General features: G+C 40.9%; 1 protein-coding gene across 3 annotated transcripts in view; it reads left to right on the top strand.

The window, feature by feature from the left end:
- helz (helicase with zinc finger) overlaps positions 1 to 26787 on the top strand; it is a 143022-nt gene that overhangs the window by 43302 nt on the left and 72933 nt on the right. For all 3 annotated transcript variants that reach the window (XM_061880351.1, XM_061880349.1, XM_061880350.1), the window contains exons 4-12: positions 2374 to 2498; positions 8495 to 8551; positions 9653 to 9704; positions 9886 to 9961; positions 15951 to 16149; positions 19906 to 20013; positions 20160 to 20301; positions 26044 to 26199; positions 26281 to 26551. In XM_061880351.1, the coding sequence (XP_061736335.1) occupies positions 2374 to 2498; positions 8495 to 8551; positions 9653 to 9704; positions 9886 to 9961; positions 15951 to 16149; positions 19906 to 20013; positions 20160 to 20301; positions 26044 to 26199; positions 26281 to 26551 (1186 nt within the window). The remainder of the gene's footprint in view (positions 1 to 2373; positions 2499 to 8494; positions 8552 to 9652; positions 9705 to 9885; positions 9962 to 15950; positions 16150 to 19905; positions 20014 to 20159; positions 20302 to 26043; positions 26200 to 26280; positions 26552 to 26787) is intronic.

Genomic DNA, 26787 nt, shown 5'->3' with positions numbered 1-26787 from the left:
ATGTCTTCTTACTGTGTTTTCTGGACTAATGAGCGCCCCAGTATATTAGCCACACCCAGTAAATCTGAGGGGAAAAATATATTTCCATATATTAGCCACACCGGATTATAAACTGCAGAAATATATCTTGCAAAATAAAAATGAATATTTACAGAAATTCTGTAAATGTTAGACACCTTAATTGTTTCCAAACGGTATCCTTAACACGGCAGTAAAACGGCTGATTAAACAAAACATGGACCCACTAGCTGAGGAAGCTAACTTTCCAATCAGCTAAACAGACTCAATAACTCCACCATGACGTCTTGGTGAATTTACTGAGGAATTTGTGAAACTGAAACAATACTAAAAGAATGCTGTTTTAAGTTTAATAATACAAACAATTGTAAACGTTTTACCATATTGGCTAATACTAACGACGTTAGCGTCATTACATTAGGATAGCACGTACACATACATACGCATGTAAACACTCCTACAGACGTCAAACAGACTGTTTAGTAAGTACGAATTGTTTTAGTTATATTGTAAAACTTACAAACGTTGCTTAGAATGATGAATGAGGAATCCGTACGAGTAGAAATGCTATGGATGGCAAGAAGACTGAACGGCAATTTTACTTCCTGTTGAAACCACTGCGGTAAATGGAAAGGACACTGCAGTACCTCCAGTGAGCGAACTCGTTCGAAAGATGGCCCCATAGCACAAACACATTTTTTTTTGTATTTGCTTGTTTTTTTTTTGGAAACATTATGGCCGCCAGGGAAGAAAAATCCATAAATTAGCTGCACCGTCTTATAAGCCGCAGGATTCAAAGTGTATGGAAAAAGTAGAGGCCTATAGTCCAGAATTCACGGTAGTTTACAGTATTAAACCAGCAGTTTAAAATATGGAACTTTTTTACAACTTCATGGCATAATGATTTTTTTTTTTTTAACCTATATACTACAGCATAGTCCTCAAAACTATTAGGACATTAAGAAATACATTCTTCAAATATTTCAGTATAGTGATGACCAATTTGTTAAGGGCGATGGTGGGTTCTGCAGCAAAACCAGTTGCAAAATATTGCTCTAAAGTTGGGATGTCTGATAATATCAGACTGCCGTTATTATCGGCCGATAAATGCTTGAAAATGTAATATCGGAAATTATCGGTATCAGCTTCAAAATTATCGGTATTGGTTTCAAAAAGTAAAGTTTATGGCTTTTTAAAACACTGCTGTGTACACGGACGTAGGGAGAAGTACAGAGCGCCAATAAACCTCAAAGGCATTGCCTTTGCGTGCCGGCCCAGTCACATGATATCTACGGCTTTTCACACACACAAGTGAATGCAATGCATACTTGGTCAACAGCCATACAGGTCAAACTGAGGTTGGCCGTATAAACAACTTGAACACTGTTACAAATATGCCTCACACTGTGAACCCACACCAAACAAGAATGACAAACACAGAACATCCGCACCGTAACACAACATAAACACAACAGAACAAATACCCAGAACCCCTTGCAGCACTAACTCTTTCGGGATGCTAGAATATACCCTCCAACCCCGCCCACTTCAACCTCCTCATGCTCTCTCAGGGAGAGCATGTCCCAAATTCCAAGCTGCTGTTTTGAGGCATGTTAAAAAAAATAATGCACTTTGTGACTTCAATAATAAATATGGCAGTGCCATCTTGGCACTTTTTTTTCCATAACTTGAGTTGATTTATTTTGTAAAACCTTGTTACATCGTTTAATGCATCCAGCGGGGCATCACAACAAAATAAGGCTTAATAATGTGTTATTCCACGACTGTATAAATCAGTATCGGTGGATATCGAAATCAGTAATTAAGAGTTGGTCAATATCGGAATATTGGATATCGGCAAAAAAGCCATCATCGGACATCTCTACTCTAAAGGTAACCATGAATCCAATACGAACCAAAATGTAAATACACTTTGACACACTTGCACATTATTACACTTTGCAAATTCTCTATCTTCTTAAAATCAGATTGTGTGTGTGTGTGTGTGTGTGTGTGTGTGTGTGTGTGTGTGTGTAATAAAACACAATAAGTCTTTAAAAGGTTGAAATATAGTATGTATTATCAACCCATATTATGTTCATTTGAGCTGATCTTGTTTTTAGCAGTGTATGGTTTGTTTTGTTGAAAGACTTTTATGATACCTGAACAGTAATGTAAATATTTAGTTGCCCATTGGGAGATGAGGTGATCCTGCTTTTCCAGTTTGAGCTTCCATTCATGGGAATGCTGCCACTATCAGCTTTGGCTTAAAATATTAGTCTTATTGTTGGGAGAAATATTTAATGGTATTGGTACTAAACTTGTCTCCTGTACTTGCTTTTCTTGCTTACCCAGTGCTGGCAGACGATCGGGCGAGGGGAGACGGTTCGCTTCAGGCCAGCTTGCGCTCTATGCAGTTGGATGGCAGCCTGCAGGAGGTGGCCGGCATCCTCTCTAAAACCTTGTTTGGAGAGCCAATGGTATGTTGAGTGAACAGCAAATTCTCTACATTATATGTATAGAGCCAGATTAAACCATGATAATGTAATGCACTGCATTAACAAAGCGCACATACACTTTCCATTTTAGTGTGGAAGAGAATGTGAGTTGTAAATGTATGAATACTAAAAGTTTAAAACCAATAAATTACTTACAACTGCTCGTCCTCAAAGGGGAACTGCGCTTTTTTTTCAGTTTATCATTTAAAATCTTGATGTTAAACAAGAGCACACCATTTTTTCTTTTTTTAATGCGTTCTAAGTATGACAAATATGAAGTGGCTAACAATGACGCTAATGTAGCACACTGTTGCGCCTACGAAGTCGTCTTAAAAAACATCCAAAAACCTTCGTTAACATGTAAGTCAGAGAAACTTCTAAAACTGGTATAAAAATCTCCACTGGAGAGGTCACTGTTTCTCTGAAAGTAAAAGTTGACACACAATTATTTGCACTTAAAAACACTTGTTTGAAGCAGGGTTGTCTCGACACCAATATTTTGGTACCAGTACCACTTTGTGGATACTTTATATTAGTTTTGGATGATACCAAGTAGTTACAGGGGCATACATTGGTCATAATTGAAGTTCTCATGTGTCCAGTGACGTATTTGCTGAGTTTATGAATATAATACGAATTAAAAAAAAAAAAAGAAAATAGCCAGCAATACTCAATTTACACCGCCGGACTTGAATATTACCCAAGTATGAGCAATACTGTCATTTTAGGTGCCTTTGCAGACAAACTATTTTTAGCAGCGCCGTGATCAGAGAGCTAACTATTGACATATTCAGCCGGTGATTCAGCCGGTGAGCTGCTGCATCGCCTCTGAGCTAGTGAGGGTTAATTCTAGATTTCTATTAGAGATGGCATGAAAAGATGCTCGTTTTGAAGCATTTTTTTTTTCAACCCGGTTGAGGATCATGATTTATTGTTAATCTAAACGGGCAGACATGAACATCCCATCAGTCGGCATCCCAGCAAGACCGGACATCGTACAGAAAGTGATTGTTTTATTATGTTCAAAGTTTATACATTCATTCAGCACATGGCAATACTGCTGCATGATGCTTAGTGTTTGTTGTTGAAGGGCAACGCAAATGTTGTCTTTCGTCTGTGAAATTAATATGCTTTTGTATGCTTAAAATGAGCAAAATATGTAATTTTTACATGTTATGAATGCTCTTGTTACTACATTACATTTACAGTTAGTGTGGGTATGAAACGATGATGGAGGCTTTTGGATTTTATTTTAGAATAAAATAGAATAGTTTTATTTGTCATTATTACAGTGAACAGATTAAAAAAAACAACGAAATAAAAGTAGATCCCCCTAGGTGCATAAACAATAATTTAGTAATGTAATATTAAAAAAAAAAAAGTTAAAAAAATATATGTATATATATATATATGTATATATATATATATATGTATATATGTGTGTGTGTGTGTATTAGAGATGCGCGGATAGGTAATTATATCATCCGCAACCGCATCACTAAAGTCGTCATCCACCCGCAATTCACCCGAACCAACATTTCATCAAAGCCACACCCCCCCGCCGCCCGCCCGTTGTTATATATCTAATGTAGACGATGCAAGGCATTAGTGAGGTTAGAAAGTGTAACTCCCTCCAAATAGCACAGACACAATGGCTTTCTTGAACTGATTTATTTGAAGGCTTACTTTCACTTCAAATTCACCGTGAAAACTGTAATAAATAAAGCATGTTACAAACATAAAAATAATAACATGCACAGCATGTGGATCAAACATTTTACCAAATAAAATACCAACAAATGACAAACAAATACCTCGTTGGCCTGCATGCTTCTTTTAGGAGAAAATTGTGATCTTCTGGCTCTTATAGCCCAAACGTTTAAAGTCCTTGTGACACTTTTTAGTCTTTCGCCCTTCTCATTACATCAAAAAAAAAAGTGTACTCATACCCGGAAGTAGCTTCCTTACATCCGTCAACAGACCAAACGAGACACTTCAAAATAAAAGTATGCCCACATACTGTTTCAAAGAGTTCTGCTTGTTTTTCGTATGTGGGTAACAACATTGAACTATTTATAAATGGTTGATTTCTATAGGCTAGTAAGGTAAAGTGTTGTAGCTGACAAGTTTGGGCAACCTTGCTTCTGCAGCCCTCATCAGAGGTGTCACGTGATGTTAGCGTGACGTTATCTTTGACGTGATGTATGGATTGTACCATCAAGAGTTGTCAGGTACAACACTTTACCTACTAGCCTATATAAATCAACCATTTATAAAAAATACAGGTCAGTAGGCTAAATGAACCTCTTCAACATAACATTTAACTATGTATAATGTAGCGGCTGGCTACGGGGTGTTAGCCAATGACTTTGGCTGGGGGGCGGGACTTCCGGGAGAGATAGGGAAGTGACGTTGTCGACAGGAAGTGAGAGTTCGAGTTGTCCCGGGAAAAGCGTTAGAGACATGAGAGCTGTTGTGTGGTTGTATTACATCTTGTGCAATAAAGACAAGACAAACGAAGAAGTTTTATGAGCCTACATTCCTGGGATTATTACAATATATATTTCCGAATTGGTTCAACCGCCACCCGCCCGAATCTATTTAAAATCTATTTTTTCGTCATGTCACCCGCCCGACCCGCAGTTTTATCCGCGGTTGTGACCGCAAACCGCACATCTCTAATATGTATATATCCACACACATGCACATATCCATACATATGCATATATAGATTCATATTAAACATTTAACATTATTGCACATTATAGTCCGAAAAAATAAAGGGACATGACGGACACAGTGTTCACTCAGGCCTGTTTAATGCTACTATGGCTCTTGGGTAATAACTGTTTTTTAGTCTATTTGTGCTTGCTTTTAGCACCCTATAGCGCAGGGGTAGGGAACCTATGGCTCTAGAGTCAGATGTGGCTCTTTTGATGACTGCACCTGGCTCTCGGATAAATCTTAGCTGACATTGCTTAACACGATAAGTAATGAATAATTCCGTTGGTATTCACAGTGTCAAAAATAACGTTCAAAATATAAAACATTCTCATGCATTTTCATCCATCCATCCGGTTTCTACCTCACCTGTTCAAGAAGTCGCACTAATGGTAAGAAGTGTTTTATTTATTGTTGGTTAGCCTCAGAATGACAATGTTATTAAAAAGAATAAGAGACTTATTATACTCTAAAAATGTTGTTATTTCTAAAAATGCACGCATATATAATTGTATTCAGTGTTTAAAAAAAATTAATTATGTGGCTCTCACGGAAAAACTTTTAAAAATATTTCGTTTGTATGGCTCTCTCAGCCAAATAGGTTCCCGACCCTTGCTATAGCGTCTGGCCGAGGGTAGCAGTTCTAGGTGGCTGTGCCCCGGGTGGTTTCAGAGTGCTTTATAGGCTAAAAAAATATCGACTCCTATTGGTTCCCATGTTAGCTGATTTTAAACAAAATTCCCCAAAAAGTGCAGTTCCCCTTTAATAGTTGAGACGCGCTCTTAATAACCTGTTAGAGCCACACGTTGACTTTAGTGTTAACAGTTAAATCATAATATTGGCACTTGCTCTGCCTTCTTTTTGTGTGGTCTGATTCTGGCGTGGGGGATGATGGTCTACTGCTGCTCCCGTGCTTTGTCCTCAACCGAGCGCGTCTGTCTGAGGCCTTTTGCTGGCCCCTGTCTGGGCGTCCTGTCGCTGGCTGGCCAGTCTGTGTGATGCCGGTGGTCCCTTGTTTCCTGGGCGCCACACCAGCTGTTTTGGGTGGGGCTTGCTTGATGGCTGGGCTTGTGCTTTGGCTCCTGCATACTGGGAGACAAATATACTGTACATAAATACATACATACATAAACCACATGCGCACATACATATGCATGCATATTCGCATGCACATACACACTGTAAATACATTCTCACGCACATTCATTGTACAAAATATACACATCCGTATAAACATAAACTTATGCATGCAATCATGCTTCAACAGACCCATTCATACATACAAGTGTACACAATCACACTCATAGAAATACGCACTCACACATTACATTAAACACAGCACACTACTAAAGCTTAATGTTTTTACCATAACAATGTAAAATGTTAACATAGCCCACTCCTCTTTCTTCCTCCACGTCCTCTCCTTTCGTTTGTAATCCGGTTGTTCATTACATTTATGTGTTGTTGCATTTCTAGCGATAATCTTGATAATAGAGGTAAATATTGTTAATCATGATCCATCCATCCATCTTCTTCCGCTTATCCGAGGTCAGGTCGCGGGGGCAGCAGCCTAAGCAGGGAAGCCCAGACTTCCCTTTCCCCAGCCACTTCGTCTAGCTGGGGAGACATAGTCCAAGGCCAGCCGGGAGACATAGTCTTCCCAACGTGTCCTGGGTCTTCCCCGTGGCCTCCTACCGGTTGGATGTGCCCTAAACACCTCCCTAGGGAGGTGTTCGGGTGGCATCCTGACCAGATGCCCGAATCACCTCATCTGGCTCCTCTCCATGTGAAGGAGCAGCGGCTTTACTTTGAGTTCCTCCCGGATGGCAGAGCTTCTCACCCTATCTCTAAGGGAGAGACCTGGAAACTCATTTGGGCCGCTTGTACCCCTGATCTTATCCTTTCGGTCATGACCCAAAGCTCATGACCATAGGTGAGGATGGGAACGTAGATCGACCGGTAAATTGAGAGCTTTGCCTTCCGGCTCAGCTCCTTCTTCACCACAACGGATCACTACAACGTCCGCATTACTGAAGACGCCGCACCGATCCGCCTGTCGATCTCACGATCCACTCTTCCCTCACTCGTGAACAAGACTCCTAGGTACTTGAACTCCTCCACTTGGGGCAGGGTCTCCTCCCCAACCCGGAGATGGCATTCCACCCTTTTCCGGGCGAGAACCATGGACTCGGACTTGGAGGTGCTGATTCTCATTCCGGTCGCTTCACACTCTGCTGCGAACCGATCCAGTGAGAGCTGAAGATCCCGGTCAGATGAAGCCGTCAGGACGACATCATCTGCAAAAAGCAGAGACCTAATCCTGCGGTCACCAAACCGGAACCCCTCAACGCCTTGACTGCGCCTAGAAATTCTGTCCATAAAAGTTATGAACAGAATCATGATCAATATTGTTATTTCTTTTAGTATTGTTTCAAGTGTAGTGCAATATTGTTCATTTGTCTATACTTTATTACTATCTACTTCACTAATTTGCTTTTCCTGATAATTTTTGGTATTTTATTTGTACATATCTGTTTTGCTGATGTAGTTCTGTTGTTTTTTTTTGTTTTCTCTCTCTCTCTCGTCCCCGCAATTTCCTCCTGTCGGCCTTTTTTTTTTGTCTTCTATCTCCTCCTGCTGCGTCAAAAAATAAATATATCCAAATAAAGTCAAACACAAATAAGGCGATGAGAAGTATCCCACATTTCTCTTTTGTAAAGTAAATCTGTACGGGCATCTACATCAACTATAATTTGCCTGAGTGGCTGCACAGGACAGATTTTTATAAATAAAAACTCATGTTGGCTGATGTTCCGTCCATTAAAGTTTAAGTATATTTTACATTACAACAAGCTTTCATGTTAACAGTGCGCAGTTAAATGATTGAATGAATATCTTAATAGATATAATTTGTATATATATATTTTTTCTAAATATTCTAACTACAATAATGTTAACAGTGCACAGTTAAATGAATGAATGCAGTTGTTTATAGATAACATTGATAACGTGTTTATTCTGAGTATCATAAATACATTCATGCTCTGTACTTTGTGCCAGCAGATGGCACTGTGATATGTTGCTTTTTCTGTCATGGCGCTCAGCGTAATAATGACTTGCATCTGTAGAAAGTCTTTGGGCCTGAATGCATGATGTTGCTTCTGTGTGCAAGAGTTTCAAAATATAAAAAAATTGCCTTTCCCCCCTCCTCTCAAAAATGCTGCATATGACAACTTACCCTCCATTTTCTTTTCCAGAACGGCATTGTTGCAAAAGACATATCCAGATTAAAAATACTCTTTTTGGAAATAGAGGTCAGTACCACTGGTTCATACACCTTATTGTCATATAGTTGTACTACCTAATTCATGTCTTTTCAGCCCCTATAAGTAGTACAGTGCAACTTTGATTTACAAAGTCAATTGGTTCCTGAACAGGGTTCATATAGTAAAGCAAATTTCTCCAGAAGGAAAATATGCAAACATGAATGTGTTCCAGCCTTGACAAAAGTCCATATCTAAGTGGGGGGGGTTGTACACTTTGAAAACAAAATAGAGTGCTATGCAGTACATCAAACATAGCAAGGGGTTATGTACCGTAACAATGTTCTCTTAAACAAGCTGAACAGTGCTGTTTGCACTGCACAAACACAGAAGCTATGATGGTGCCCTCACAAACGATCAGAAATCGAACAAATTCTTAACGTTAACAGCTGTATCGCTCCAATAATAAACATTTTAAAAAGTACACATCATCAACAAGCTGAGGAGAAGGCCGTAGACAAGCTTAGAAAAGAAAAGGGGCGAGAGCCGTGAGTGCTCTTGTGCTGCAGAGGGAAAGGAAGTGTATTTTCCTTCTAGTGAAATAAGTCTGCTCTTTCATCTTTTTCCAGGTAAGTTCGGTCTCATCACAATTACAACTCACTGTAGTCGATTTTTCCATAATTTAAACACCATTCTTGTGCTCCACGCAAATAGTCCTTTTTATTTTAGGACTCATTGAGGTGGCAAAAGGGATAACATTTGGCAAAAAGGCGAAAAAACACAGAAAAAAGGCACACACATATTGAAGCGCAGAGTAGAGAGTGACTGGTAGTGTGCTGCAATGTGAAGCCAGTTACATGGAGGGCTTTGCCTCCTCACCAATATGCTGCACCCTGCCTTTTGCTTTTAGGCGGAACACAAAATGAAATAATGAAGCGTTCGTACACAAAGTGATTCAAAATACGGAGGAGGCACATTTTAGCTCGGTCTAAAAGTTTGTTACTCGAAAAGTTCGCAAGTAGAGGGCTTTGTAAATCAAAGTTGCACTTCAATTCCTCATCAGTTTAGCTATTTAGTACTCAGCTGCTTGTTTGCAAACAATACCAGCCATGACCCAAAAGTAACACTTCTGTTAATCTTTTTTTCTGTAAGGCAATAAAGAAGAGAGAGATGGCACCAGAATATACAGATGACCACGAGGAAGGTGAGAAAATAGTTTAACTGAAAAGTTCATTTCTATATATCTTTTATATTAACAAAACAGCAAGCTTTGTCCAAATTGCACATATATTATGTATGTGCAGCGGTTATTTTTGATAACGGTCTGTGTAGGTCACAAGCCAGTCTTTGAGTTGCACTGATCACTTAACTTTGTGTCCCGACAGAGGTGCAAGATGGCTGGCAGTTCCGACCTCCTCCACGAGGAGTCACCAGCAGTGAGGAGTACACCCTCTGTAAAAGGTACAACAAATCGTGGGTTTCAAAGTTGTGGGTGTATGTTGGGTTGTCATAAAACCAGTGCTGTCGAGCCATAAAAAAAAAAAGAGAATAATTATGATCAATAGTTAATTGTATTAATATATTTTTAGCCCAACTCCAAATAATGCTGAGAAAAGCCCTCAACTATAGTTATTTTAGTTTAAATTAATGACATTATTGTGGTAGATCAAATGATTGATTTAAGTCATTTGATGCTTTTTATGCAGTTTTGGCCATTTACTCAAATTAAACATTCAACCCAACCATGGTCCCAAACCAATGGTCCGTGACCCCTTTGCTACAGCAATGTTGTTTTTGACAACCATCTTACATTTAGTCTTAGACTTTTGGACTAAAATGCTTATTAGTTTTAGTCACATTTTAGTCACTTTTATATGTGATAGTTTTAGTCGACAAAAACTCAAAAAGGTTTTAGTCGATGAAAAGTCAAAAAGGTTTTAGTCCCCAAAAAATAATACAAATGTTAATATAAGTATATAGGTATAGTCTTTTAACAAATTAATTTAGGTCAGTAAGTATTGGAGATTGCTGTTGGGCAGTGTCACACATAAGTTGTGAAAATAGCAGCAGATCTATAAGTTCAACCCATTGTAAGCTTGCAGATCTGCTATTTTAACAAATAATAACAATAAAGGAATGGTTTTAGACAAGTGGTAACAGGTGAATCAAAGTTCATTACTCCAAAAAACAAAAACATTCTACGTCAGCAATTGTGGCTTTATTTCTCAGGATTTGTTCAAGTACAATGAACATAAACATGCCCAAAATATGAGTGATGGATGAGGAACACATATGCTCAACTTGGCCCTGTCTGCCAGTGCAATTACAACAGATATCATACAACCCCCCTCTATCTTTAATTGGTGCAAACCATGTAATAAAAATAATAAATTAATTCCTGAGGTAGAGTGAGGTAGGTTGTAAGTTATACCAGAGAGTTATACTGTACATACTTGAAAGTATGAAACAAACATGTTCTTAAGTTTTTGGAACAAAATAGACCACCCTGTAAATACTGTAAACACTAGTAAATTAAATAAATAAAAAGAACAACAACAGTGTTTAATGTGAATTAGAGGAGAGCCTGTCTCATAACAAGACTTAACATCAATCACAAATCTGTATCTGTACTAATAAAGCTAGCAGACTCTACGTATAACAGTAACTCGACCTGTTTAACATATGAAGTTACGTGCTGACAGAACGTACTCACAAAGAGATAACCACACCGTCATTGAATGTAAACATGGCTAAACATGCTGCTAAAGTAACACACACATAATGAATTGACGTTAGCGTAACAAAAGCTAACTTTGGCCTGAAGTTAGCAGCCCATTTGCGCCAGGAGTATGTGGAAAACGTACTTATGTATTAGCTTACTATACTATGACATTTATCGATTATGTTAACAGCATTTGTAACTTATCTTCGAAAAAATATCCTTGTGGCGAGCCTTAAGGTGCCGCTTAAGGTTGGTCGTATTTATTCCGCATATTTTGTAGCCACATTTGTTACCGTCTTCCTTCACAATACACAGTTTTATTATCTGCTGGGTTATATTTAAAATACACCCATATGTCGTCTCTACGTTTGCGACCACCGAGCCCCTGTGTTGAAACTGCCGCCGCCATCACGGTCCATTGCTTGATGAACAACAACAGTCTGACGTGTTGAGCACTTTGTGCGCTGCACGCCAGTTGGTGGGCGTGACCAAACATGGATAGAATGCAGCAGTCTGCTGTAGGCAGCAGCAGATACTTTTTAGGTTTTAAATGACACACACAATAAACAGAAATGTCATGCATTTTAAACGTCTGACAGATTAACCACTAACATTTTCGTCCGTTCTCGTCTCGTCAACGAAAACTCACACACGTCTCGTCATGTTTTCGTCATCAGAGAGACATGTTTAATAATCTCGTCACCGTCTCGTTATCGTCATGAATAAAAGTGGCGTCAACGAAATGATTTCGTCATCGTCATCGTTGACGAAAACAACACTGTGCTACAGAAACCTTAAATAGTTTATAAACAACCACATTTTCTCCGACTGAGCTTTCGCCTGTCCCACGAGTGACACCAATAAGCCTGTTCATAGATGTATAATAAAACTTCTGATAGAAGTTACCACTTTTATATTTTTTATGTCTTTGTTACATGGGATAGTGCACCTTAATAAACATGTAAATGTGCCGGATTGTAGCCAAAGGCTGATTTCCATCTTCAGTCCCTGGCAGGTTGACGGTATATAAAATATATACCGTCAATCAATCAAATCAATCAATGTTTATTTATATAGCCCCAAATCACAAATGTCTCAAAGGACTGCACAAATCATTACGACTACAACATCCTCGGAAGAACCCACAAAAGCGCAAGGAAAACTCACACCCAGTGGGCAGGGAGAATTCACATCCAGTGGGACGCCAGTGACAATGCTGACTATGAGAAACCTTGGAGAGGACCTCAGATGTGGGCAATCCCCCCCCCCCTCTAGGGGACCGAAAGCAATGGATGTCGAGCGGGTCCAACATGATACTGTGAAAGTTCAATCCATAGTGGCTCCAACACAGCCGCGAGAGTTCAGTTCAAGCGGATCCAAGACAGCAGCGAGAGTCCCGTCCACAGGAAACATCCCAAGCGGAGGCGGATTAGCAGCGTAGAGATGTCCCCAACCGATACACAGGCGAGCGGTCCATCCTGGGTCCCAACGAACGGTCCATCCTGGGTCTCGACTCTGGACAGCCAGTACTTCATCCATGGTCATCGGACCGGACCCCCTCCACAAGGGAGGGGGGGACATAGGAGAAAGAAAAGAAGCGGCAGATCAACTGGTCTAAAAAGGAGGTCTATTTAAAGGCTAGAGTATACAGATGAGTTTTAAGGTGAGACTTAAACGCTTCTACTGAGGTAGCATCTCGAACTGTTACCGGGAGGGCATTCCAGAGTACTGGAGCCCGAACGGAAAACGCTCTATAGCCCGCAGACTTTTTTTGGGCTCTAGGAATCACTAATAAGCCGGAGTCCTTTGAACACAGATTTCTTGCCGGGACATATGGTACAATACAATCGGCAAGATAGGATGGAGCTAGACCGTGTAGTATTTTATACGTAAGTAGTAAAACCTTAAAGTCACATCTTAAGTGCACAGGAAGCCAGTGCAGTTGAGCCAGTACAGGTATATATGTATGTATATATGTATATAAAGGTATATACAGTACAGGTATATATGTATGTATATATGTATATAAAGGTATATACAGTACAGGCGTAATGTGATCAAACTTTCTTGTTCTTGTCAAAAGTCTAGCAGCCGCATTTTGTACCAACTGTAATCTTTTAATGCTAGACATGGGGAGACCCGAAAATAATACGTTACAGTAATCGAGACAAGACGTAACAAACGCATGGATAATGATCTCGGCCAACCCTCCCAATTTTCCCGGGAGACTCCCGAATTTCAGTGCCTTTCTCCCGATTTCCACCCAGACAACAATATTGGGGGCGTCTCTCTCTAACCTGAAAAGGAGACTATTATATATGTCTCCGTTATCCATAGGTTTTTCTATAACCCATAAAGTAGGCAGGCACAGAGCTATTTCTCTGTGTGTGTTTATTCCAGCCGGCACGTTAATACACTGACACACAACATCCGGATTCTCATCTTGCATTGCTTCAAAACTACGGCAAGTAGTAATGTCGAAAAACATAAGAGACAAAGCAGAAGAATGAAGAAGAGACATGGCGACGATGAGTAATAAGAAGTACGCTTGCAAGTTCCAAAATGATTGGAAACAATAATTTCAGTTCATCCAGGACAGCTCGAAGGGGAAGGATTATCTGCCTGCAAATTTTGTAGATCAGACTTCTCCATTGAACATGTTGGCCGAACGGATATACTCATTCATGAACGAATAATGCCAACATTAAACCGGTTGCTGGTGCAAAAACGGTTGGGCACCCCTGGTATAACCTACTGACGTGAAGACATCAAGAAACCATTGAACAACTTTTGAGCAATACAAAAGCAAGTATTAAATGTTAACAATGGTGCTTTCCCTCTGCTTCACATCATGTCAAATGAATAAAACAGACACATCAATCAGTGCTGTAAGGATCAAACGTCAAAAATATCATTGTCCATCATCACATATGAGTGATTATTAGGTAACATCAAGCAGGCTACATAAAACCTAGCTGCTATGTTGTTGACCTCATGCTTCCAATTTCCTCTGGGAGGCTATGGCCGACAGTTTTTCATAGGTGCCTGAGTGCTTGCTCATAAGTGTTCTCCACTTAAATTTGGCAAAGACCTAATGCTATGGCTTGCTAAATTGCTAACATATTTTCTGCTAACCTTGGCTGTGGTTGCAGTTGTGTGGTGGCAAACAAAAGAAGCAGTATCACTTTACCTTTTGCGTGGTGGAGACGATCAAGGGACTCTTCACTGCTCCTCCCTTTTACTTACCCAACTATAACGGGAGCCAATTAGCTTTGGCTAAACAAGCCCAAACACAATGACAGCCAATCACATTGTCCACTTCAGGGTGTGGTTGACCTTTTGGTTTCCACCCCCAACAAGTGAAGCAGGCGAGGAAACTCACTTACAGAGACAGTAACGTGATTAGAAAACATACCATGCTAAATATTACTGTAATTAATCACAACTAGTGAGATAAATTGACATCTTTAGATAAAACTCAGTTCATTTATTTCAATGATCAATCCATGTTTATTTATATAGCCCTAAATCACAAGTCTCTCAAAGGGCTGCACAAGCCACAATGACATCCTTGGTTCACATCCCACATTAGGGCAAGGAAAAACTCACAACCCAGTGGGATGTCAATGTGAATGACTATGAGAAACCTTGGAGAGGACTGCCCCCCCTGCCTCCTCTAGGTGAGACCGGATGTAATGGACGTCGAGTGGATCTAGCATAATATTGTGAAAGTCCAGTCCATAGTGGATCTAACATATTGGTAAGTCCGGTCCATAGTGGGGCCAGCAGGATACCGTCTCGAACGGAGACGGGTCAGCACTCCATAGATGTCCCAAACCAATGCACAGACGACCGGTCCACCTGGGGTCCTGACCATGGACAGCCAGCACTTCATCCTTGGCCACCAGACCTGTCCGCCCCCCTTTCCACAAAAGAGAGGGGGGCAGAGCAGAAAAGAAAAACGGCAGATCAACTGGTCTAAAAAGGGAGTCTATTTAAAGGCTAGAGTATACAAATGAGTTTTAAGGTGAGACTTAAATGCTTCTACTGAGGAAGCATCTCTAACTGTTACCAGGAGGGCATTCCAGAGTACTGGAGCCCGAAATGAAAACGCTCTATAACCTGCAGCCTTTTTTTTAGGCTCTGAGAATCACTAATAAGCCGGAGTTCTTTGAACGCAGATTTCTTGCCGGGACATATGGTACAATAAAATCGTCAAAATAGGACTGAGCTAGACAGTATTTTATACGTAAGTAGTAAAATCTTAAAGTCACATCTTAAGTGCACAGGTGAGCCAGTACAGGCGTAAAATGATCAAACTTTCTTGTTCTTGTCAAAAGTCTATCAGCCGCATTTTGTACCAACTCTAATCTTTTAATGCTAGACATGGGGAGACCCGAAAATAATACATACGTTACAGTAATCGAGACGAGACGTAACGAACAAGCTGTACTGTGTATGAATATCACAATATGTTTCTTAAAGCTGACCCCCTTCCTTTTGAGATGTATTAATGTCTTGCTTGCTCAAACGTGCTTCATTTACATTATCGTATGCACAAAAAAGCAATCAAAATAGATGCAAGTTTTAAGGAAAAAGTAACATGCTTCATAAAGCACTTGGTTGTCTGAATGGCAGAATAAGCAAAATAATATGATGTTCTTAATGAAAAAATGCCTTGTTGATGGATACAGAAGCAGTTGAGCATACAGTTTTTGTCTCCTGCAGGTACTTGGAGCAGGGCTTGTGTAGATATGGGGCCCAGTGCACGTCGGCCCACTCGCAGGAAGAGTTGCAGGAATGGCAGAAACGCTACGCTTCACGCCTCATCCGTCTCAAGCAGCAGCAGGAGAGCAAACACTTTACCGAAAACTACATGGAGACATTGATAGAGAAGTGGATGAACTCTCTCTCCCCAGAGAAAGTGGTAAGGGGCATTGTGCTACAAGATCAATAGAAGTTTAATAAGTGGAAACGCCCTCTCTGTATATTGCAGGTGTGTTTAGTCTAAGTCGGTCTACACACTTGTCCCCCCTCAGTGTATTTGTTGTGCTCTTTAAAAACCTTTATTCTGTGTGAATCTGCCATTAGATGACACCAATGACGACAAATGAGTATCAAACATCCATTTAAATTATTACAGGTGTTAAATAAGGTAAGGTACTATATTGCTATTAGGGGTGGGTTTGAATTTGAAGTGAAGTGAATTATATTTATATAGCGCTTTTCTCTTGTGGCTCAAAGAGCTTTTACATAGTGAAACCCAATATCTAAGATACATTTAAACTAGTGTGGGTGGCACTTTGAGCTGGTGGGTAAAGTGTCTTGCTCAAGGACACAACGGCAGTGACTAGGATGGCGGAAGCGGGGATCGAACCTGGAACCCTCAAGTTGCTGGCACGGCTACTCTATCAACCGAGCTATACCGGTTATAATTCGGTACATTTTTTTTTTATAGCACCGGCCGAATCCCGCCGGTTCTATGCGGAATTTTTTTTACGTCAAATCCAACATGGCACTGTGTTACATGAGTTGCACGTGATGTCACGCCCGTTTGCCGACTCTTTGCATGTCAGCACTTTTGCGATCACTCCAGCACCTGAGCGTAAACTCAGCCAAAATATCTCTAGGTAATGTTACAATTGTCAATAAAAAAAATTGACTCAAAAATAAACACTCCAACGTAGGTAAAGTATGGCTCCACTTTTCAAAAAATGCCCTATCTTGATGCTAATATAAATTGGCTCTGCTATTGAATTGCTCCTTATTACTAGCATTAGTGATTTTCAACACCTCCAAATTTGTTAATGAAAACTAAGATCTATTTTACAGCCACAGCTGATGCGTAATAAGTACCGTATTTTTCGGAGTATAAGTCGCTCCGAAATATAAGTCGCACCTGCCATAAATGCATAAGAAAGAAGGAAAAAAACATATATAAGTCGCACTGGAGTATGAGTCGCATTTTTGGGGAAATTTATTTGATAAAACCCAACACCAAGGATAGACATTTGAAAGGCAATTTAAAATAAATGAAGAATAGTGAACAACAGGCTGAATAAGTGTATGTTATATGACGCACAAAAAAACAACTGAGAAGGTGCCTGGTAGAGATGCGCGGTTTGCGGTCTCATCGTCGGGCGGTTGACATGACGAAAAAATAGATTTCAATTAGATTCAGGCGGGTGGCGGTTGAACCATCCGGAAATATTTGATATGCATGGTTCTGTGATCGGTATCCTTTACCATTCAAAGTGTCATTTAAGACCCGTGTCATAAAGCGAAGAAGACAATAAGAGACGCTATTATTCTCCTGAATGACTGCCGGTAGTCACCCAGATAATTAGTATTATGGCGTGCTATGAAGCCATTGGCTTTGTCGCCTACTACAACATGTACGATCTGCTTGTCAGTCCAGCATCATGTTGTGTGTGGCTCCCGCAGTGACACGCACACGACTGCAGGGCATACTGGGTGACACAGAGTACACTGATGGTTGTGATATAAACAATTTTAACACTCTTAGTAATATGCGCCACGCTGTGAAGCCACACCATTTAAGAACGACAAACACATTTCGGGAGAACATCCTCACAGTAACACAACATAAACGCAACACAATAAATACCCATAATCCTTTGTATTCATGACACCTCCTGACTATTTTATACACCCCGCTAGCAAACTTTGGGGGAAAAAACTGCGACTTATAGTCCGAAAAATACGGTATAACACTTGCCGTATTTAACAATTTTTGGCGTGCAAAAAAACACCATAAACTATTTACTACTGCCCTCTAACGTCTTGGACTTATAACTGTAATAGGAATTTAAGTCATACTTGATGAGTCCAAGAAAGATATAAAAACTGGAGAGCACTTATCATAATCAGCTCATTTTTATCTGTAGTGTCCAATCTATCTCACACTATGCATAACACCGTGGAGGCCCTGAGTAGATCCTTCAGCATTTGACTATTATGTTACTTGGTGCTAGATGGCGAGCTACCACAGGTCCTTTCTACCCACAGCCATAAGACTTTACAACATATTTATGTCATTACTGTGATGTTTTTTATGTTTGCGGTGTGCAATACAGATGTTTTTTGTTGAATCTTTTATCTGTACATATTAGTGAGCAATATGTAGTATTTATTACTTTTTTTTTCATTACGGTTTACTTCTGCTACTGTAGTTAAAAACCTGCACTGCAACAACGTAATTTCCCCAGTGTGGGATACTTAAAGGGGAACATTATCACAATTTCAAAAGGGTTAAAAACAATAAAAAAATCAGTTCCCAGTGGCTTGTTGTATTTTTTGAAATTTTTTTCAAAAATTTTACCGGTCTCGAAATATCCGTAAATAAAGCTTTAAAGTGCCTTATTTTCGCTATCTTCGAAACCACTATCCATTTCCTTGTGACGTCACAAAGTGCTGCCAATGTAAACAAACAATGGGAATACCACAGCATGATTTAGCGACATTAGCTCGGATTCAAACTCTGATTTCAGCGACTTAAGCGATTCAACAGATTACGCATGTATTGAAACAGATGGTTGGAGTATGAAAGTATTGAAGAAGAAACTGAAGCTATTGAGCGAATAGCTATTGACGCTATTCATAGCCATAGCATGGCCGAATAGCTGCGTTAGCATCGCCGGTAAAATGTGCGGACCAAACGATCAGGACTTTTGCATCTTTTGACACTGGAGCAACTTAAATCCGTCGATTGGTGTTTTTTATGCATTAAATGTGGATGGAAGGAAACGTAATATAGTTGCAAATGCATCTACAGGTTATCCATACTTCTCTGTGCCATGTCTGCTTTAGCACCGCCGGTAAATAGCATGTTAGCATCAATTAGCTAGCAGTCAACATCAACAAAACTCACCTTTTGTGATTTTGTTGACTATCATTGCAAATGCATCTGCAGGTTATCCATACATCTCTGTGCCATGTCTGTCTTAGCAACGCCGGTCAAATGTGGAAACACTCCAGCACATTCAATGGGGGTCTGGCGGCAGACACTTTGGCATCTTCGGGCCGGTGGTGCAACTTGAATCCCTCCCTGTTAGTGTTGTTACACCCTCCGACAACACACCGACGAGGCATGATGTCTCCAAGGTTCCAAAAAATAGTCAAAAAAACGGAAAATAACAGAGCTGAGACCCGGTGTTTGTAATGTGTTGAAAATGAAAATGGCGGGTGTGTTACCTCGGCGACGTCACATTCTGACGTCATCGCCTCCAGCGCGATAAACAGAAAGGTGTTTAATTCGCCAAAATTCACCCATTTAGAGTTCGGAAATCGGTTAAAAAAACATATGGTCTTTTTTCTGCAACATCAAGGTATATATTGACGTTTACATAGGTCTGGTGATAATGTTCCCCTTTAAAGTCTATCCTATCCTTTAAATGTTGCGATAATAAAAATTTTTGGGGTCAAACAATATTAACTCCCACAAAAGTATTGAAAATTTGTACCGTTGATTACCGGTACAGATACCCTGGTAGCAGGAATTGGTACCGTATGGATTCAAATGTGATTGGTACGCATCCATAATTAGTATTGCCCCTAATTCACATACGGGACACAATGTCTTACTTTTCCAAGTGTGCATAAATGTCTGACCGAATACAGTGTGCACTGCAAAATTATGCACATATATATTTCTCTCTTCCAGCTAAGTGACTGTTTAGAAGGAGTGAATGTTGAAACCAGCTCAAGCCTCTCTGTTACCGTCACCACCAAAAAATCCTCCCACTCTTGGACCTTTTCATTGCTCTGCAAGGTAGGAATACAGATGTCATGTACTATATGTCGCAGTGTTTATCTGTTTTATGACACACAACACTACTCTTAGTGTTACACTTTGCAAATCTGAATTTTGGCATTAGGAATCATATGTCCTCTTATGTAATGTTTGTCTTTGACCAGCCTCCTAGAAAGCTATATCGCATAGCCCTGCTCTACGATGCCCACAGACCACACTTCTCCATCACCGGGGTCTCTGCTGCCGAGCAACTCCAAATCGTCCCCGCATGCTGTCAAGAGTGGACTCCACAGAAGGACACAGCAGGTATATCATATTGATGTAGTGTATGCTGGTACGGATTTCTTCTTTATTTAATCATAAATTAATTATAAAGGAGTCATACCAAAGACTATAAAAATGGGGACCCCTCCCGCTTGGCATTTAGCATTAAGGGTTTGAATTGGGGGTTATATCACCAAATGATTTATGAATGCGATGCACGCTTCTGCTCACTGCTCCCCTCACCTCCCCAGGGGGTGAACATGGAGATGTGTCAAATGCAGAGAACAAGTTTTACCACACCCAGTGTGTGTGAGACCATCGTTAGAACTTTAACTTAAATTACATACCATCGTTTGATCACAACAATGTCAACAGTACACAATAACTAATCAAAAGAAAAAACTACTTTCTGCTACTCAGTTAAACCTTTGGTTCTTTCCCTCAAAGTCCTTCTGTGTCCAGGGAATTATTCCCCAAGTTTGTATACGTTAACAAAAACAACAAAAAAGTCAGTGAGAAAATGAAAATATCGATCTGATCACTCTAGTATCGATCAGATACAACCCTTAATATCAACACAACCAATTTATGGATGGATTCAAGCCTCTTACATGTGGTGTCCTGACAACGACAATGCTGACACACCAACAGCTGTTATATAATCCTCTCTGTATACTTTTATTAATCTACTTGTAAATACATGGTACCTCTCTGCTGCCACGTGGTTCTAGTTACATTTCTTAAACATTACTAAGCACTTGTTTCTTGCTGTTGTTTAAAGCCCTATTTCTGGGGCTGAGGTCGCTGAGGTAGTTAAAAAGCTCCTCGGTGGCAAGGCCCCAGGGGTGGATGAGATCCGCCCGGAGTTCCTTAAGGCTCTGGATGCTGTGGGGCTGTCTTGGTTGACAAGACTTTGCAGCATCGCGTGGACATCGGGGGCGGTTCCTCTGGATTGGCAGACCGGGGTGGTGGTTCCTCTCTTTAAGAAGGGGGACCGGAGGGTGTGTTCCAACTATCGTGGGATCACACTCCTCAGCCTTCCCGGTAAGGTTTATTCAAGTGTACTGGAGAGGAGGCTACGCCGGATAGTCGAACCTCGGATTCAGGAGGAACAGTGTGGTTTTCGTCCTGGTCGTGGAACTGTGGACCAGCTCTATACTCTGGGCAGGGTTCTTGAGGGTGCATGGGAGTTTGCCCAACCAGTCTACATGTGCTTTGTGGACTTGGAGAAGGCATTGGACCGTGTCCCTCGGGAAGTCCTGTGGGGAGTGCTCAGAGAGTATGGGGTATCGGACTGTCTTATTGTGGCGGTCCGCTCCCTGTATGATCAGTGCCAGAGCTTGGTCCGCATTGCTGGCAGTAAGTCGGACACATTTCCAGTGAGGGTTGGACTCCGCCAAGGCTGTCCTTTGTCACCGATTCTGTTCATAACTTTTATGGACAGAATTTCTAGGCGCAGTCAAGGCGTTGAGGGGTTCCGGTTTGGTAACCGCAGGATTAGGTCTCTGCTTTTTGCAGATGATGTGGTCCTGATGGCTTCATCTGACCGAGATCTTCAGCTCTCGCTGGATCGGTTCGCAGCCGAGTGTGAAGCGACCGGAATGAGAATCAGCACCTCCAAGTCCGAGTCCATGGTTCTCGCCCGGAAAAGGGTTGAATGCCATCTCCGGGTTGGGGAGGAGACCCTGCCCCAAGTGGAAGAGTTCAAGTACCTAGGAGTCTTGTTCACGAGTGGGGGAAGAGTGGATCGTGAGATCGACAGGCGGATCGGTGCGGCGTCTTCAGTAATGCGGACGTTGTACCGATCCGTTGTGTTAAAGAAGGAGCTGAGCCGGAAGGCAAAGCTCTCAATTTACCGGTCGATCTACGTTCCCATCCTCACCTATGGTCATGAGCTTTGGGTCATGACCGAAAGGATAAGATCACGGGTACAAGCGGCCCAAATGAGTTTGGGTCTCTCCCTTAGAGATAGGGTGAGAAGCTCTGCCATCCGGGAGGAACTCAAAGTAAAGCCGCTGCTCCTCCACATGGAGAGGAGCCAGATGAGGTGGTTCGGGCATCTGGTCAGGATGCCACCCGAACGCCTCCCTAGGGAGGTGTTTAGGGCACGTCCAACCGGTAGGAGGCCACGGGGAAGACCCAGGACACGTTGGGAAGACTATGTCTCCCGGCTGGTCTGGGAACGCCTCGGGATCCCCCGGGAAGAGCTAGACGGAGTGACTGGGGAGAGGGAAGTCTGGGTTTCCCTGCTTAGGCTGTTGCCCCCGCGACCCGACCTCGGATAAGCGGAAGATGATGGATGGATGGATGTTTAAAGTTGGGTTAACTTAGCTTTTAGCAAGCCTACTCCTGCCTTTGTCTCTGTGTGTAACATGTTTATAATGATAATGATAATGATACTTTGTAATGATACTTAACATACTGAGAACCAGGGCTGGGCCGATAAAACAACATCAATATCATCATCATCGGCGGTCACTCGAGGCAGGTATGACGATCCTCCTGGTAGGGGGGTATTCATTTATTGAGGATCCCTGTGCGTGACTTAGTTTAACGTGGGGAGACTGGTGCACAGACAGTCACCACACCATCCTTGACCGATCCGGGTCACGGTCCAGTGGCATGCAGTCCAAGACGACTGGGGACCAATGTTCCATCTAATTTTTCATGTGTGAGTAAACTCAAAAACTCCTTGAGCATTCAGTGGAGCACATCTGAGCAACATCAGACGTGCACACTGTGGCCACACCTGCAGCACAAATGTCCCAAACCTGACTAAATAAGTTACATTTCTTCTTATTATAATCAAATGACAGCAGTCACTTCCATGTGATAATTTTGTAATATAAGTGTTTTGGCCCATTTACAATGACAAGAACAACAAATATTGTTTTTCATGAGCTGTAGACTAGTATTGTATGTCTGGGCGGAAATCATTTGTACCCCTTTCAGATATCGCATTTAGTTCCCATTAAAACATTCACATGTTGCACAATGAGATGTAAGCACTGGATCATGTGTACATTCCTGTAACTTTCCGTTTGTAAAATATATATCTTTTTATTAGTATTTCTTTATTATAATAACAGCATTTCATGATTAATATTTATTAATTAAGATTCTTAATAAATGACAGTAGAATGAGCACACATTTAATTGGTAAATCATTGTGTAACGACCTGGAATTACACATAATGTGCGGTGTTGGAAATGGCCGACTTTTTGTGTGGCTGTAAACTCATCACTGGCTCAGTGCCATATGTGCATGTGTTGGCACAAGTAAAAAAGAGCGAGCGGCTGCTGTTGATATGACAGATGGCAAAGTTGCTTTTGGTCTGCTTTATACGGCAGAAAATGACCAGCTTTGCTGGATGTAATTTTTTTAGCGGTGTTTTTGGTCATGTGTTTATAAAGAGTTTTGCTCAATAATGTGATCGATGGAATTCTTGTCCTCCTTAAAGCGTCTCGACAGACGTTACAATAATTGAACAGTGATAACGAAAACTGTTGTCTCTGTGGCTTCTTGTGGTCAGTTACTTTGAAAATTGCTTATTTTTTTTATTGGATTTTGTGCACGGCATAGAATTGCCGTGGGGAGAGGACGCGTGAGCAGTGCGCAATTGCACAGGGGCGCACCTTAGAGGGAACGTTGCTGGGGACCTTTTTCTGCTGCAGCCTTCATCCACCATCCCAGCCGTTGTGACACTTCATAGGGTTAGCAATCATCCTCCGCCTGTTCCACTGTTAGAGTCTTGGGTTGTTATTTCCCCATAACTGGGCCCACATGGATGTGGGGTGTGCCTTCTTCCGCCATCACAGCCGTTGTGGTAGTTTTTTACATCTACTCTCTTCTGCCTGCTCCGCCGTTGAGGTCATCACCGCATGCCTGACTAGGGGGCAGTCAGGTGCTAGCCCTTTGCCAAGGGCCACCTGGGGTAACAGTAGTAAAGGGGTTAACCTCCTAGTGCCCCAAGACCCCATAGAGGAGCCGCCACTGCCGGATGCACTTCTAACGTCATGCCCAGGACATGGGGCATAACATCAATATATATTGTGATTGACACATAATCAATATCAATATAAAATGCGTTCCATAAAAGTATTAGATATATATATATATTTGTTTTTTAGTTGGAAGAAACCAGAAATTATGAAGCAAGATTTGTTTCATAAATTCACTGAGTAATGGGAGGGACACGCTAACAGCCAAACACACAACCTTATCAACTACAAAGCTTGTTTGCACCGTCTTGCTGCAGATTTTCTGCATGGAGTGAGAAGAGAAACTATAATATAGAATAGAATAGAGTTTTATTGTCATTATTGCAATGAACAGGTTCAAAGAACAACGAAATTGGAGCAGCTCCTCCTAAGGTGCATATACAATATGGTAGTATAAATAGTAAAAAAATATATATATCTTGATATATCAACTCAAGAACAGAAAATTAACATTAGTTTGGCGACCCATCAGCGTTCTTGTTCTGTAGCCCTGTACACTGTTTGTTTGTCTGATTTTGAACAGGTTTGAGCTGAAAACAAAGTTTTGTTGTACTTGTGCAATGACAATAAAGACCTATCCATCTTTCTAATGCAGATGGTGCGGCCTAATGTATCGGTTTAATAAGTAGCTTTCCAAACTACTCTGTGTAGTGTTCAATAGTTTATACACATCTGCCAACTAGTGTCTCAAATTTGCACTTACCTTCAAAGCTACTTTAATTACCGTATTTTTTGGAGTTTAAATCGCACTTGCCGAAAATGAATAATAAGGAAGGAAAGAAACATAAGTCGCACTGGAGTATAATTCGCATTTTTAGGGGAAATTTATTCGATAAAACCCGACACCAAGAATAGACATTTGAAAGGCAATTTAAAATAAATAAAGAATAGTGAACAACAGGCTGAATAAGTGTACGTTATATGAGGCATAAATAACCAACTGAGAAGGTGCCTGGAATGTTAACGTAACATATTATGGTAAGAGTCATTCAAATAACTATAACATATAGAACATGCCAAACAATACCAAACAATCTGTCACTCCTAATTGCTAAATCCCATGAAATCTTATACGTCTCTTACGTGACTGAGCTGAATAATAATATTTGATATTTTACGGTAATGTGTTAATTTCACACATAAGTCGCTCCTGAGTATAAGTCGCACCCCCGGCCAAACTATGAAAAAAAAAACTGCGACTTATAGTGCGAAAAATACGGTATTTTATTACTTTAGCCGCTTAACCTATCTGGCTACCAGACACCCTCTCCACTGATAAATAGCACCCTTGGCAAGTTTGAAATTAATTTACTGAATGTATTGGTAGGCTCATATAAGTATCTAATTAATCGACATTGAATAATATAAAAATGTATATCGAGATATAGTTTTCAGCCCTACCAAGAACTGCAATTTATTTGCTGTAATGGAGTTGAATAATTTTAGTTTAGAGGAGCGACTCCACACTGTGTATGGAGACACATAATTACCTGCAAGCTGCTTGTCCGCCAGCGATGATCAGTTTGTGATCTGCATTAATCGACAATGGCCGTTCACATACTTTGTCACAAAAATACTGGTCAGTGGCTGATTAATCGGCACATCCCTAAATTTTAGAACTGCACCCGAGCAAGGCAAATGTCGCCATGTTGAGTTCGTTCATCTGTTAAATTGTAGTCTTGCCTCTTTTGAGAACAGTTCAACCCTTATTACTTTCTGTCAAAAGTGAGCACGAGTGAATTACCATTTTTACCCATGTCATCCTCTTTTCTGTGCTGACAGTGGCATCAGACAATGGCATGGACCATTGTGTCTACAAGGTCGCTGTGGACTTCACCACAGAGATCTTTGGCACCTTCAGACAGACAATAGTTTTTGACTTTGGCTCAGAACCAGTGCTTATGCAGCGGATCATGGTGGATGCTGCGTCTATTGAAGGTTATATATATTAATACAAAGCTTATTTATTAATAAAAACTGCTATGATGTAATACTACTTTATTTCTTTGGGATTTCCAGACCTAGAACATCTTAATGCAGCCAGACAGCAGCTCTTGATGACTACAAAACGCTGGGACTCCTCCTGTAAGACGATAGTTGAATTCACGCCCAACGAGACAATGTCTGATCTGGAGCGCAGCCTACTTTCTCGCTATCAAATCCCTCTGTCGGCGGACCAGCTCTTCACCCAGTCTGTGTTGGACAAGACTCTGACCAAAGAAAACTACCAGTCCCGGATGCATGATCTCCTCTACATAGAGGAGATTGCACAATTCAAGGAAGTTAGCAAGTGAGTGACATAGTGTTTATATTTTTGTGTAGTAGTCTGATAATATATGCCATACATCCTGATGCATAAATGTTTTTTGTTTTTCAGTAAAAAGCGATAGAAATCTGCTTGATCGCTACTAAAACCAAATATTTAATGTGATGCCAACCTATACCACAAGGTGTCAGGCTGGTTCTTTGTTGTGAATTTGGCGTTTGTCTCAGACAATTCAGTAACTGTTAACACGTCTGAGGGGA

The sequence above is a fragment of the Nerophis ophidion genome, linkage group LG20 (genome assembly GCF_033978795.1).
Source record: "Nerophis ophidion isolate RoL-2023_Sa linkage group LG20, RoL_Noph_v1.0, whole genome shotgun sequence".
Taxonomy (NCBI): Eukaryota; Metazoa; Chordata; class Actinopteri; order Syngnathiformes; family Syngnathidae; genus Nerophis; species Nerophis ophidion.
This window is presented reverse-complemented; position numbering and strand designations above follow the sequence as displayed.